The sequence below is a fragment of the Oncorhynchus masou genome, chromosome 13 (assembly GCF_036934945.1).
Source record: "Oncorhynchus masou masou isolate Uvic2021 chromosome 13, UVic_Omas_1.1, whole genome shotgun sequence".
Classification (NCBI taxonomy): Eukaryota; Metazoa; Chordata; class Actinopteri; order Salmoniformes; family Salmonidae; genus Oncorhynchus; species Oncorhynchus masou.
The window spans coordinates 41,232,846-41,247,555 of record NC_088224.1 but is presented as its reverse complement, the minus strand read 5'-3'; the positions used below and the strand labels follow the sequence as shown (position 1 = coordinate 41,247,555).

At 40.7% G+C, this 14,710-nt stretch overlaps 2 protein-coding genes across 3 annotated transcripts in view; one reads left to right on the top strand and one right to left on the bottom strand.

Annotated features, from left to right (window-relative positions):
• The window catches only part of LOC135552331 (choline transporter-like protein 4), a 43,179-nt gene extending 39,891 nt beyond the window's left edge, over positions 1-3,288 (top strand). For both annotated transcript variants that reach the window (XM_064983892.1, XM_064983891.1), the window contains 7 exons: positions 26-120; positions 223-326; positions 476-549; positions 710-780; positions 926-1,020; positions 1,105-1,189; positions 1,306-3,288. In XM_064983892.1, the coding sequence (XP_064839964.1) occupies positions 26-120; positions 223-326; positions 476-549; positions 710-780; positions 926-1,020; positions 1,105-1,189; positions 1,306-1,424 (643 nt within the window). In that variant the 3' untranslated portion in view covers positions 1,425-3,288. The remainder of the gene's footprint in view (positions 1-25; positions 121-222; positions 327-475; positions 550-709; positions 781-925; positions 1,021-1,104; positions 1,190-1,305) is intronic.
• On the bottom strand, positions 3,146-11,538 carry LOC135552332 (E3 ubiquitin-protein ligase RNF5-like). Its single transcript, XM_064983893.1, has 6 exons — positions 11,234-11,538; positions 8,890-8,908; positions 8,102-8,214; positions 7,957-8,011; positions 7,510-7,621; positions 3,146-7,418 (listed from the first exon to the last, which is right to left on the bottom strand). The coding sequence occupies exons 1-6, from the start codon at positions 11,431-11,433 to the stop codon at positions 7,318-7,320; spliced, it is 600 nt and encodes a 199-aa protein (XP_064839965.1). The 5' UTR covers positions 11,434-11,538; the 3' UTR covers positions 3,146-7,317.
• Between the last annotated feature and the right edge of the window lie 3,172 nt (positions 11,539-14,710).

Sequence of the window (14,710 nt, the reverse complement as noted above, 5' to 3'; positions counted from 1 at the left end):
TGTGTTTCTTTCTTGTGTCTCTTAGATACCATGTTGGCTCCCTGGCATTTGGTGCTCTGATCCTCACCCTCATCCAGATAATCCGGATCATCCTGGAGTACCTGGACCACAAGACCAGAGGTAAGGCTGGAGGCCGCCTTGGACTTCCCTTAAACTGTTATTATTATCCGACTCAAACATGTAATCAATCTATTATGTATGTATGTGTCTCTTTCTCTCTAGCGGCTCAAAACCCCTGTTCTCGGTTCCTCATGTGCTGTCTGAAGTGTTGCTTCTGGTGTTTGGAGAAGTTCATAAAGTTCCTCAATAGAAACACCTACATCATGGTCAGTCTCCACTACGTCACCATAACATCATCACTAATACCTGTTAACTCCAAGTCCCTGTCAGTCAACCTTGCTCCCTCAGTTCCCCAGTGTAGAATATTTCTGGTAGACTATGTGTCTAATACACACTTCTCTTTTTTTTCCCACAGATTGCCGTATATGGAAAAAACTTCTGTGTCTCCGCTAAAAACGCATTCATGCTTCTAATGAGGAACATTGTCAGGTACAGTATGTGCTCTAGTAATGGTTGGTATGCCTGTGGGAAGATGTAGACATGTTTTTTCCCTCTAACATAAGATCATTTTGCATGGATTTGATTGACTGCTGTGGAACCAAAGCTGAGTGGTGGGGACGTGTTTTCCTGACTGTGCATCTCCACTCAGGGTGGTGGTGCTAGATAAAGTGACGGACCTGCTGCTGTTCTTTGGGAAGATGCTAGTGGTGGGAGGAGTAGGTAAGAGGACAACATAATTATTGTGTTATCATTGGTGGTAGTTCTGAATGAATGGGAGCTCCTTTGGTGCATTTTACAGTCCAGAAGTGTGATTGAATAACCGTTCTAAATTAATCTAATCTTTAACCAATTCTTCTCTTCTCAGGTGTCCTGGCCTTCTTTTTCTTCTCTGGCAGAATAAGACTACCAGGCAGCAATTTCCGTACTGAAATGCTCAACTATTACTGGATGCCCATTATTGTAAGTGACAGTCATATATACAGGTAATTAAATGTGTGTTAGAGAAAGAAATTGACAGTGGTGTGTATGTCTTTGTGGTAACAGGTGGTTGTGGTGGGAGCATACCTCATTGCTCATGGATTCTTCAGTGTGTACAGCATGTGTGTGGACACACTTTTCCTCTGCTTCTGTAAGTAGAGCACCTCCAGCAACAAATATTACTGTATCAAATACTGAACACTCATGCATTACATTGTTACATATCTTGCTTCATTGCACAACATATTTTCTCTCCCTTTCTCACAGTGGAGGACTTGGAGCGACATGATGGAACGATGCAGAAGCCATATTACATGTCCAAGAACCTGATGAAAATCCTCAATAAAAAGAACAGGGGACCTAAAAATGGCAAAGGAAAGGTTTGATGAAGTAGTGCCTTTAGACGAATTAGAACCACAGTTACTTTCAATATTCTAGAAACATCCTATAAATATGACATGTTTTTCCTTTCAGATCTTTCAGCCTTCTCTTCTGTTTCCCCCTTTCTGACATGTCAAAGTTGACCCATAATGGATCACTTTTTTGCACTTTCAACTTGAGATAACATGTGTCCACGCTTATAAGTGTGATTAGATATTTTCTTAAATTCCAGCTACTGCTAACAATTTTAATTTACCAAAACTAGAGCTTTTTATTACTCTAACCAAAACCAAATGTTTCTCTCCCAGTGCTTATTTGTTTTCAAAAAATACCTTTCTCAAGTGAGCAAATTATTTATTAGATACAGAAATCGCCGCCATAACTGTTTTAAATACCTTTTTTTATGATCCTCAGTATTCTGTATATTGTTTCAGTTTATGGTCTCTTTTTTTTAATATGTAATATTGTAGATATTTTTTTAATTTTTATCTAACTTTATTACAATTTTTTTCCCCATGCTGACAGCACTCCTGTATATTGCCTTGCTCTACAGGAATATACCTCTGGTTTATTTCACACATCAGCTTGAATCAGTGGTGCATGTGACCTTCTGAAATGTTCTGAAACTCTTGAGACACTTGCAGGCTGCAGCCCCTTGTACATGGGAGCTGAAGACACAGCTCTCTTTAGCAGAACTAATAGCAAGTTAGGTATGAGGTGTCTCAACGTGATCTGAGCATTTCCTATTTTTCTGTAGGTAAATCCGAGACACTCCATTTAGTGAATGGTATGTGTTTATTTGTGGCTCGCTTACATCCAATTAGTATATGTTGCAAAATGTACAATATGTTACGAATTCCAATTTGTTGGCGCTAATGTTTAGGTGGCTAATGCTAACATCAGCTATCTCTAGTGGATAAGGTTAGGTTAAAGAGTTAGCTAACATGCTAATTAGCTAAAATGTTACTTGTCCGTGATGAGATTCGAACACGCAACCTTTGGTTTGCTAGACGTTCACGTTATACGCCCACCCACCCTATTTTTGTTATTGCCTTAAGTAACCATAACAAATGTAATATCATACTAATTTAAATGTCCCGGGTGTAAGTTTACTATATTACGTCTAGACTGAGACCAGTCTGGTCCCCTATTTCTATTGTTATTAAGTATGGACCCTGGGAAAAATCAAATTCAGTCTAGAGTGAGCACATCCATCCATTTGGCTGCATGCACTCAACACAACGAGTACTTTCAGTTGTCAAGTATCAATGTTAATTTACCTCACATACTTTACTACCCAAAATGTCATCTCACTACATTCCTCAACCTCTTGTCTCCTGAGACCCAGAGAGGGAATGCATGTGGGAGTCAGCAATCATGTGATCTACTAAAGGAGAGACTAATCACGTGATCATTCAACAGTCCAGTACAAGAGAATCTACTGTTGAGCCAAATTCTAGTAGCATTACATTGCTGTAATGCTACTAGAAACAGTTTGGGGGTAAACAACCTGTGCAACCATATGATCATCTCGACTGCAATCATATTACTAGATGGGCTACACCTGTTCCAGCTAATTTAGGTTACAATGAAGCTGAGTAATTATTTTATTCTTGACATGGATCTAGTGTTCTTTGTGGTTGAATGAATCCCATCTCTGCCTCACCCATTGCCTCTAACAATTCAGCATATTTGGACATTTCATAAACAGACAGCACCGGCCACATTAAATGTATTAAACAACTATTTATTCAGACAGAGCTTTGGAAATTGTTTTCCTGCTGTGACCATTTGGTTTTGCACAATGTCTCACTGTTGTCTTGCACAATACTTTTTTTTTGGTCAAAAATAAACTCCTAATACAAATGCTTAGCTTGATCAGACAGTGATATGCAAGAAATGACAACCTGTACACCCCCTCTTACCCCTGTTGTGCCCTTCCTTTCCTCAACCCCTTGCATGGCTGGTGTTGTTTAGTAAGGTGCTACAGAGTTCTTGGAAACTTGATCTTGAGCCCATTTCATATACTTCACAGGAGTTTATGATAATTAAATTGGTAAGGTGAAATGGGAGTTTCCTTTTCATACACTGCTCACTCGCCTCTGGTTGGCTCATATGCGCATCATATGCAATAGATTGTACCATTCAGTGAGCGTTGTACAAGTACAAAAGAGTAACATGTCTTTCACTAGTGGAAGAGGGGGACTCCGCCACATGTCAGGTTGCCTGGTTAAACCCGAGGTCTCTCACATTTGTCTCAATCCCATGTCTGGTCGTTCAGAAAAAGGAAAAAAGAGCATTTACAATATTCATATATACAAATGTATACAAATTCCGATACAAACACAGTCAAGAGAAACACTCATTGCAATAGAAATATGATAATAGTCCATGTCACATTAGGAACAGTTCATGTTTCTCACCGCATGTTATTTTCTTGGCTGCAGATAATGACATACTCATTCTGACTTGAGTCAAAAAGGCTCTGGCAAACACTGTATTGACTTCTGCACCTGGGCCGTGTTCAGTAGGCACAAAGCGGAAACAGTCTGAATTTGTCCAAAAAACACGTTGCAAAATGTTTTAATGAACGTGACCCTGCTGTCATCTTTTCCTGTGCAGCACTGTGCCCAGCAACAAAACCCCCAGGGCCAGTTTTTCAGAACATTTAATAATCCAGATTGAATGATCCTGTGTTCAGCTCATTTTGCTTTGTAGATTTAAATGTTAAACTATTTGCTCATATGTGGCCAATTCTCCACAAAGCACAACTGTACACAATACAATACTGCCCACTCCAGCCTTCCCATACACTATCCTCATGACTCTTTACAATAGTTTATCATATAGGTAAACAGACAGAACTCTTAAATCGTATTTTTACATCCACTATACAATGCATTTGGAAAATATTCAGACCCCTTTCCCACATTTTGTTACAGCCTTATTCTAAAATTGATAATTACATGTATTCTGTATTCAATAAAACCAAAAAAACGTATTCAAACCCTTCGCTATGAGACTCAAATCATTGATCATCCTTGATGTTTCTACAACTTGATTGGAGTCCACCTGTGGTAAATTCGATTGATTGGACATGATTTGGAAAGGCACACATCTGTCTATATAAAAAAGTTCCACAGTTGACAGTACATGTCAGAGCAAAAACAAAGTCAGGAGGTTGAAGGAACTGTCCGTGGAGCGCCGAAACAGGATTGTGTCGAGGCACAGATCTGGTGAAGGGTACCAAAACATGTCTGCAGCATTGAAGGTCCTCAAGAACACATTGGCCTTCATCATTCTTAAATGGAAGAAGTTTGGAACCACCAAGACTCTTCCTAGAGCTTGTCGCTCAGCCAAACTAAGCAATCGGGCGAGAAGGGCCTTGGTCAGGGAGGAGCCCAAGAACCCGATGGTCACCGACAGAGCTCCCGAGTTCCTCTGTGCAGTTCCTCTGTGTCCTTCTGGAAGGGTCTCCCATCCCTGCAGCACTCAACCAATCAGGCCTTTATGGTAGTGGCCAGACGGAAGCCACTCCTCAGAAAAAGGCACAGGACAGCCCGTTTGGAGATGGCCAAAAAGGCACCTCAGACCGACCATGAGAAACAAGTTTCTCTGGTCTGATGAAACCAAGATTGAACTCTTTGGCCTGAATGCCAAGCGATATGTCTGGAGGAAACCTTGCACCATCCCTACGAGGAAGCATGGTGGTGGCAGCATCATGCTGTAGTAATATTTTTCAGCATCAGGGACTGCGATACTACTCAGGATCGAGGGAAAGATGAACAGAGCAAAGTACAGAGATCCTTGATGAAAACCTGCTCCAGAGCACTCAGGACCTCAGACTGGGGCAAAGGATCACCTTACAACAGGACAACAACCCTAAGAACGAAGCCAAGACAATGCATGGCTGGCTTTGGGACAAGTCTCTGAATGTCCTTGAGTGGCCCAGCCAGAGCCCTGACTTGAGCCTGATTGAGCAATTCTGGAGACCAGAAAATAGCTGTGCAGCGATGCGCCCCATCCAACCTGGATCTTGAGAGGATCTGCAGAAAAGAATCCCCAAATACAGGTGTGCCAAGCTTGTAGCGTCATACCCAAGAACACTCGAAGTATCCCTTTAATATGATGGACAAAACACAAGAGGTGTCAAATATTCCATGGTGCTTCAAAAGTACTGAGTAAAGGGTCTGAATACTTATGTAAATGTAATACTTTTTTTCTTTAATAAATTTGCAAACATCTCTAAAATGTTTTTGCTTTGTCATTATGGGGTAATGTGTGTACAGTCGTGGCCAAAACTTGAGACTGACATTAATTTTCAGTCTGCATGATGGCAATTTGCATATACTCCAGAATGTTATGAAGAGTGATCAGATGAATTGCAAAGTCCCTCTTTGCCATGGAAATGAACAGCATCCCCAAAACTTTTCCACTGCATTTCAGCCCTGCCACAAAAGGACCAGCTGACATCATGTGAGTGGACAAACAAAACCCCACAAATTCCATGCATTGATTATGCAAGAATGGGCTGCCATCAGTCAGGATGTGGCCCAGAAGTTAATTGACAGCATGCCAGGGCGGATTTCAGAGGTTTGGAAAAGAAGGGTCAACACTGCAAATATTGACTCTTTGCATCAACTTCATAATTGTCAATAAAAGCCTTTGACACTTATGTAATGACACTTCAATATTCCATAGTAACATCTGACAAAAATATCTAAAGACACTGAAGCAGCAAACACTGGGAAAATTAAAAATTGTGTCATTCTCAAAACTTTTGGCCACGATTATAGATTGAGAAAAATAATTGAATCTATTTTAGAACAAGGATGTAACAAATTGTGGAAAAGGTGAAGGGGTTTGAATAATTTCCGAATACGCTGTAGCTCTAATCCACATTATTAGGTCTGTCTTCTTTATATGACTTCACAGTGCAATGGCAATTTAAGATTATATATAAAGTTGTTAGTGTATCCATCTGTACACTAGTCTAAGGAATATTCATAAATTTGGTTCGTAAATCTACGGACAAATTATTTAAAATCGGTTAAATTGTAAACAGGAATATCCCAAAACATTTTCCCCAAATTGTACTTGACGGTAATACGTTACTCTTTGGCTTGTAAAAAAAAGTGGCTATGGTGATTAAAGAAAAACATCGATGTTATCAGGTAAATCCCATTCTCACCCTCCCTTAACTCAAACAAGCTCTAATATTTGGGGAATTAAACCTGAAATTCCTTCAAGGGGCAAAAACAAGTAATTCCATTTTGTCTAAATAGTTCTACGTTAACCACATATTACAGGTTTTGTGGTGCAGTAAAATTACTTCGATCATCCCCTAATTTACAATTAAATCATTTAATTTTGACTATCCACCAGTCCCATCCATAAAAAAAAGTCAGCCAGCCCCCACCCCTGTGTGTGTGCATTTATGTACAATTTCCACAGAAAGAGGGCGATAGTGTCTTCGTTTTACTCACCCTCACGCTTGGGTATCATCCACCACCAGAGTGGTGTCTGTGTACTCTCCCTATCCAAGTGAGTCTCGTAAATCATTTGGATACACAAATCTTTGACTGGTTTGTGTTTCCTGAACTAGATATCTTTTGCTAAGAGAACTGCCAGTCATCCCACCACCACCCATCTATAGTCTAAAGCAGAGGTGTCAAATATTTCATGGAGGGACTGGTGTCTTCGGGTTTTTGTTTTTTCCTTTAAATAAAGACCTAGAAAGCAGGTGTGGGGAGTTATTTCCTAATTAGTGACCTTAATCCATCAATCAAGTACAAAGGAAGAGCATAAACCCACAGATACTCAGCCACTTAAGTGGGTCATTTCTGGTGTTTTGACGTGTGTATGAGTGTGAGCACCTTTCCTTTCCCTCCCTCTCCCTTACACGCTCAGCAGCCAGAAGAAGAAGAATATGGCCACGAACAGGAAGAGAGAGTCCTGCCAGTTGTTGCCGTTGCCTTGGTGATCGGCTGCATATGCGTCTGGGGGAACAGTGATAACATTGCAATGACTAGTCAACAGGTATCGCATCAAGGAATAAATGGATGGTTGTGTTTGTATGTGTGTGTGTACCTGCTCTGTGGTAGGGGTCATTGGTGTTGAAGACTGTGGTGAAGAAGCCGAAAGGGAAAGCACCGATCCCAAAGGACATGTGGAAGCCATTGTCCCCGAACCCCTGGAAGGGCTGCAAGAAGAGGAAAGAAAGGAATAGTGGTCTCTCATTACAAATAGAGTAAACACAGAAAACAACCATGTAATAAACATATTAAAAGGATACTTCGGGATTTTGGCAATGAGGCCCTGTATCTATTTCCCCAGAGTCTGATGAACTCGTGGATACCATTTTTATGTCTCTTTGTCCAGTATGAAGGACGCTAGAGGTAGTTTTGAAAGCCAATGCTATCTAGCGTCAGCGCAATGACTGGAAGTCTCGGAGTATCTGCTAGAATGATAAAATACCGAAGTATCCCTTTAAACATCAATTAAAATCTAAGCGATGAAGAGGAGAGGAAGACTCACCCCTCTGCTCTCTGGCTCTGTTCTCTGTCCCGGAGGACGAGGCGGGGTTTTCAACCTGGAGGACGAAACACCAGTTAACCAATGCAGTTTCTCAGTGTCACACATTCACTAATAATGACACACAGACAAAAAACACACAGTGTACCTGGGGTCCTCTTGGCTGGAGCTCCCTCTGCCGTAGAGGGGGATGACTTTCTCTCTGCTGATGCCTGCTTTACACACAGGACACTGCTGTTGGCTGGGTCGCGTCTCCAACCACTGACACAGACCGAGGAGGGAGAGAAAGAGAGATCATATGACAGGTGAGACAGAAGCTATACCGTACCGTCTGTTCAATTCCGTCAGTCTATTGGCTTGCACTGACTTATTGCAACGTGCCACACACAGGGTAGATCTATGTGCTGTTCTGTGTTATGTAGAAGGATGAGTCAATATACTGTAGTAGAATGATTTATTTAAAAAAATAAAATTGGGAGAAAAAAAAAACCCACATTATGCCATGCATTTTCTGTGTCGGTAATACAAGAGAGTTGTGCAATATAGCACAAAACAGTGTCAAATACAAACAGCTGGGAACAAGGCACTGAAGTAGTGTTGACACTAATTCGATCAGAGTTAGCGCAGTAACTAATGAACGAAAAACATTGATTCTCAAAAGGAGAAGGATATGCAATACTATGCATGGTGAAATGTACGTTACAGCTAGTACTATAATCTAAAAAAGACAAAAAGGGGGTTCACATAAAACACTGGTGTAATGAATGGGAGCTTGAGAACATTATCAACTTTAAGCTGCATTGAGTCAACTGACTGACCAAGGTGGTCTCAGGTCATGTCATCGGACTGGAAGCTGGTTTCAACCAGTAGAGAAAGTGTAGCCTAATATTTACCACTGTGAAACTAAAGACAACACCTTTAAAATGGCACACTTACTTGATGAAGGCAGGGCCAGCTGTGAATGAGAGAAGGAGAAAGATTAGTGTGGGTATTATGAATGGCGTCACCTAGAAACATGGTGACATTTGGAGCAACCTCCTAGCGGCCTACTTCATTGAGTCTGAATTGATACACAGAGATTCTCAATTGCATACTCCTCGCATCCTTGCCTCCTTCTCAAAACCCATTGGATGAGAAAGCTGAGGTGCCGCCCCTCTGACCTTCTCCAATGGGTTTTGAGAAGGTGGTGAGGAGAGAAGACACAAGGAGTATGCAATTGAAACTCTCCCATAGGCCTAGTTAGTGTGCTAGATTTTGGAATCCATATTCACCTTATTTTCCAGTAGGCCCCCCACCCACCTACAGGACGCATCTGGTTACCCTGTTCTGACCTTAACGATGTGAGTGATTAAAATCATCCGGGCTCCCCATCGCTAATGTTAATTAGCTCCATTGGTCATGTGCACCTTGTGCTGGGGGAAAATAAAAGGCCACTCTAAAATGTGCAGTTGTCACACAACGCCACAGATGTCTCAAGTTGAGGGAGCGTGCAATTGGCATGTAAGACTGTCCACCAGAGTTGTTGTCAGAGAATCAAATGTTCATTTCTCTACCATAAATTGCCTCCAACGTTATTTTAAATAATTTGGAAGTACGTCCAACCGGCCTCACAACCGCAGACCACGTGTAACCACGCCAGCCCAGGACCTCCACTTCTGGCTTCTTCACCTGCAGGATCGTCTGAGACTAGTCAACCCGACAGCTGATGAAACTGAGGAGTATTTCTGGCTGGAATAAAACCCATTTGTGGGGAAAAACTAATTCTGATTGGCTGGGCTAGGCTCCCCAGTTGGTGGGCCTATGTCCTCCCAGAAACACCCATGGCTACACCCCTGCCCAGTCATTTGAAATCCATAGATTAGAGCATAATGAATTTATTTAAATCGACTGATTTCCTTATGAACTAACTCAGTAAAATCATTGAAATTGTTGCGTTTATATTTTGTTCAGTATACATAAAATATCTAGTTATATTTTTCAGTTCAGTAATATGTGTTCCATCAAGTCTCATTGATCATCTGGACTGGAGAGTTTTTTCTGTCGAGGACAGTCTATTCTTACTCCTCTATAGTGACAGTGCCTCTGACACCAATCCCACTCTTAACCCCGGAGATGTAACTGAACTCCACACGAATGAGTCAATGCATGCATACATTACAAACAATGCAACTGTAGCCAACAACTTTGCAGAAACTTGAAGGTCAACGCCTGCCGTTTGTAATACATGATTCAGGTGGCAATATTGGGAAAATCTAAACCAGTGATGACACGTGCTTAGTAAAAAAATAATGATTGTTTAGTGTGAGTCACCAAAGTTATCCATTGCGCAGTGTCTAATAGTTATTAATACACCCAACGCAGAAACTGACTTGAGTTCCATGCAGCAACCAGGTGTGTACCAGAGAGGCATTCACTGTTACATTGCAAACGTCAGATTGATACAATGTTGCTGTAGCTGGCGCACAGGTGAAGCTGGAATGGGACATGAATCAAATTCCATAAGAATGATTTTGGCAAGATGCTGATGGCTAGGCAACTTCCAATAATGGACTAAAGAAGCCTAACGTTACTCCTTATAGACCAATGACGTTACATATTCTGTTTAGCGGCAAATTGGTAGCCTGGATACTAGTCTCTTTAGCTAATCCACTCCGTGTACTCCATGGCATGTGCCCCTGGCTAGGAGTGGAACGTAATATAAAGAGACTGGTCCTCAGAAAAGCGAATAAGTTCTGGAAGCCAAAAAGGCTAAATATTCCATCTAAAATTGAATCGATTCTCAATTGCGGTACTGTTCTAGAAACATAAACCACTCTACTTTCATATCACACAAAAAAACAAACAAATGTAACAAACTGTACATTGAATTAATATTAATAAAATGTGTGAACATTTTTGTAAAGGCATGAGTTGATGAGCATACACCATTGTCAAATCCACTTTTATTTCGATGGGTTGGCTAATGTATGAAGCTCAGCCAACCAACAACATTCATTCATGATTAACGTTCGCTATTAACTAGACCTCCAAGTTAGCCATCTTTCTTTCTAGCTAGCTAATATTTAACTATATAAAAATAAGCCTTGTGTATGCATTTGTCATCGACCTATGTGTGTGAACCAACAAACCACCCGCTTGTTATCGTAGAGAAACTGGCTAGCTGGAATTTGTTAGAAAAGATAAACAAGGCAATGCCAGATGACTAGGTATGTAAGCAAGCTGCTAGCAGCATACAACATTCCCTACTCGACGATTGATCAAAAGGATCCCCGCCTCGTACCAGAACAAGTGCCCGCACAAACTGATGACAGCGTCCCTTGCTGTGTCCAAACAAATGTTGCATTCGAATGTGGCCCGATCTGGCTTGCGTTCTGTCTCTCCGCCGCTTCCTCCCGGGCCATTGCTGTTCTCACCATCCGGGAACCCTCCTCTGCTTGCAGGCCCGCCGTCACTCGAGGACCAGGGATCCGCGGCCGCCATAATTGTTTACTGAAAAAGTAATAACTCCGCCAGGCGAGAGCGAGCTTCGAGATTTCACCGTACCTGTGCACCACCCCGCCCGTTTCCGTAAAAAAAAAGAAACAACTGGGAGGAGTTTAAAGGTCCTGATCAGTCATTCGGATTCCCATGTAAAATAGACGTTTGTGACTAAAATATCACCTATAATATTGTGGGGGGATAGAAATGCTAAAACTATAAGAAAACGTGCTTTTTCTCCCGTGGCTAACTACCAGAAAGTTTTAAAAACAGGCTGAGTGGGTGAGTTGGCTTATATTGATGACTGGCAACCCTATGAAACGCCTATGTGAATGATGCAGTGAGCAGTGTTGCATTAATACACAAAGCAACTCACACAACATTGAACTTGCAAATCTCCCATTTGGCATGTCTCTTGTGATGCGATTCACAGAAGTGCTGACTGATGTGTTGACATACCAATTTACTATTGTTATAAACGCCCCCCTTTCCCGTTTGGTCCTTGCTGGTTGAAGACCTAGCTAGCCAGACACATTTTTATTTTATTTAACTAGGCAAGTCAGTTAAGAACAAATTCTTATTTATAATGACGGTCTACACAGGCCAAACACGGACAACGCTGGGCCAATTGTGCCGCCCTGTGGGACTCCCATTCACGGCCGGATGTGATGCAGTCTGGATTCGAACAAAAGGTACTGCAGTGACACCTCTTGGGAGCCCTTAGAAAGGAGAAATATATCAGTATCTTTGCCATAGATGAATAGTGTAAACATTTTATTATATTTGCTGACACCCTACATCGATTTTTTTGCATACACACCTTCTCTGATGTTTCAAGGTTTCAAGGCAGTACTTATTAAAATTAGGTAAGAGAATATCATCATGTTACCATTGGTGTATTAAAATGAGAGTTAGGGTGATGTCACCCTTTACTCTTAAAAATTTATCCAAATGTTTGACATGGAGAGGACCAGTAACTTTATGATCAAACTTTAAAAATGTAGAAGCAACAGTATTTTTCATACTTTGATCATCATACTTTAATCTGGTTTCGTCCAAATATTATCCAATTTCATGAAAAACATGATTTTCACTGTTCATGACCTTTAAAGTTTGTGACTAGATGGAATAGCCTACAGCTACAGACGAGATCTACAGTTTAACTACCACTAGAGTTGTACTTAATGTTTTGAAGCCAGAGGACGAGTCTGAGTCTTGTGCATCTTTCTCGAGCTTTGACTTTACGGCCTGAAAATCACTGACGTCACAATTTGACCTCGTTTTTTTTCGAGATCTCAGTTGTCTTGAAAGCACCAACTCGCCCAGGTACTTCCCACACAATTGCGGGACCTCAGTACTTGAGAAGCGGGAGAAAGACACTGGCGCGTTTGAGTGGGAAGGAGAAAGTAGCCGACTGTAGACGAAAGTCGACGACTAAAGTCGGGGGAAGTAGCCTACATATACACCGACAGTAAGTCGGACAACTTCATTTGTTTTGGTACAGTCCACATGTAGCTTTGTTTTGGTCACAGGTCCAGGAATGGCTGAAGAATTGCAATATTTACCTGCAGCTAACCCTGCAGATAGGACTACTGGGCGATCTAAAAAGTCATAGTCAATCGATCGATAATATAATAATACTTTTAGCAAAAAATAACATTTTCAATTTACAATCTGTAAAAAGAATGAGAATAGAAAGGTTCAGAACTTTTGTGAAACATTACAGCACAGTTGAAAAATATATGGCAAAAATAAATCCAATATTGATGGTGTTAACAGGTGAAGGTTGGGACTAATAACGACTAATAACAACAAGAGAACTCATATAAAACATGCTGTGCCTGTAATACGTATATAGAACTTTTTTGAAAGAGCACTGTTTGAAAGATATAGCAAATAGAAATCAAACCGGAGGGACATCATACATGTATAGGAGAGGTTGAGAGTGGAGGAAGGACAACACTTAAAAACAAACAAAATCAAACTATTGTAAAGTAGACTGTGTCCATAAAATGTATATAGCATGTATAAGCTGGAAATACAGGCCTAAGCGTTGTTGTTCACTACTTTGCTCCAAATGGGGGTAGGGGTGGTAGGGTAATAAAGGAAATATATATATATTTTTAAAGATATGTATGTATATATATGTATGTATATATATATATATATATATTTATATTTATATTTATATTTGCAAAAACATATATGGGGGTTTGGAAGTGATGCAGACAATTACATTGATGGAAGCTACAATCTATCTGCAATATTAAAGCTATGGGTGTTTTCTGTTAAGAGAACGTGTTTCTTGTTAAAAGACTAAATAGCACTAAAGGGAGTAAGCAAAGACACTATGTGTAATCCTGGGATTAAGTGTATTTATTGGTATAATTCTATAACGGCCTATAGTTATCTGTACTTAATCCTAGAATGGCCCGTAGTAATATTATAGTCCGATAATGGCATGTAGCAATCTTACAATTGCCTATAGTAATCTGTACTTATTATTTTCTGGAAATAATGTATAGGTGCGCCATCAATATAATTGATCCAAGGAACTAGGAAGGTGAAACCCCGCCTAGAGGAAATAACTTGGAAACAATGGTGGAGTAAAGCCGAGGGGATATGGTTATTAGCATAAAGTGGAGGGACTATGAAACTTGTATAAGCATGAAACTGTATTAAAAGAGTGGACTGAGACTGAGTCCGGCAGATGGTCCATGGGCCAGCTCGGCTTGTTACTTTATATAAAGTATATTTGAATTCACAAGTTCCGGGATCTGGGAAATGTGATTGAGTGAACATTTCCACAACAAAGCTGGCCTACCCCCTATATTTAACAAAGAAAAAATAAATAAAGAATATAATATAAAAAGTTGGACAACTTCTGCTGTTTCTATGAAATGCGAAAATGGCAGACAATGGCATTCGCCTTTGTTATTGCCGATGAAGTGGATGCTATCTAAATTCCACTTCTCCTACACCAGTGGTTCCCAAACTTTTTATAGTCCCGTAACCCTTCAAACATTCAACCTCCAGCTGCAAACCCCCTCTAGCACCAGGGTCAGCGTACTCTCAAATGTTGCTTTTTACCATCATTGTAAGCACACACTATACAATACATTTATTCAACATAAGAATGAGTGAGTTTTTGTCACAACCCGGCTCGTGGGAAGTGACAAAGAGCTTTTATAGGTCCAGGGCACAAGTAATAATATATTAATAATCAATAGTTTTGCTCTTTATTTAGCCATCTTACATATAAAACCTTACTCGTTCGTCG

Excerpts from the sequence above, each read along its gene's own strand:
- LOC135552332 (XM_064983893.1), bottom strand. The coding sequence starts at position 11,433 with ATGGCGGCCGCGGATCCCTGGTCCTCGAGTGACGGCGGGCCTGCAAGC. Across the intron at positions 8,012-8,101 it reads TCCAGCCAAGAGGACCCCAG|GTTGAAAACCCCGCCTCGTC; the intron begins GTACACTGTGTG and ends TTCGTCCTCCAG. Across the intron at positions 7,419-7,509 it reads TGACCCCTACCACAGAGCAG|ACGCATATGCAGCCGATCAC; the intron begins GTACACACACAC and ends CTGTTCCCCCAG.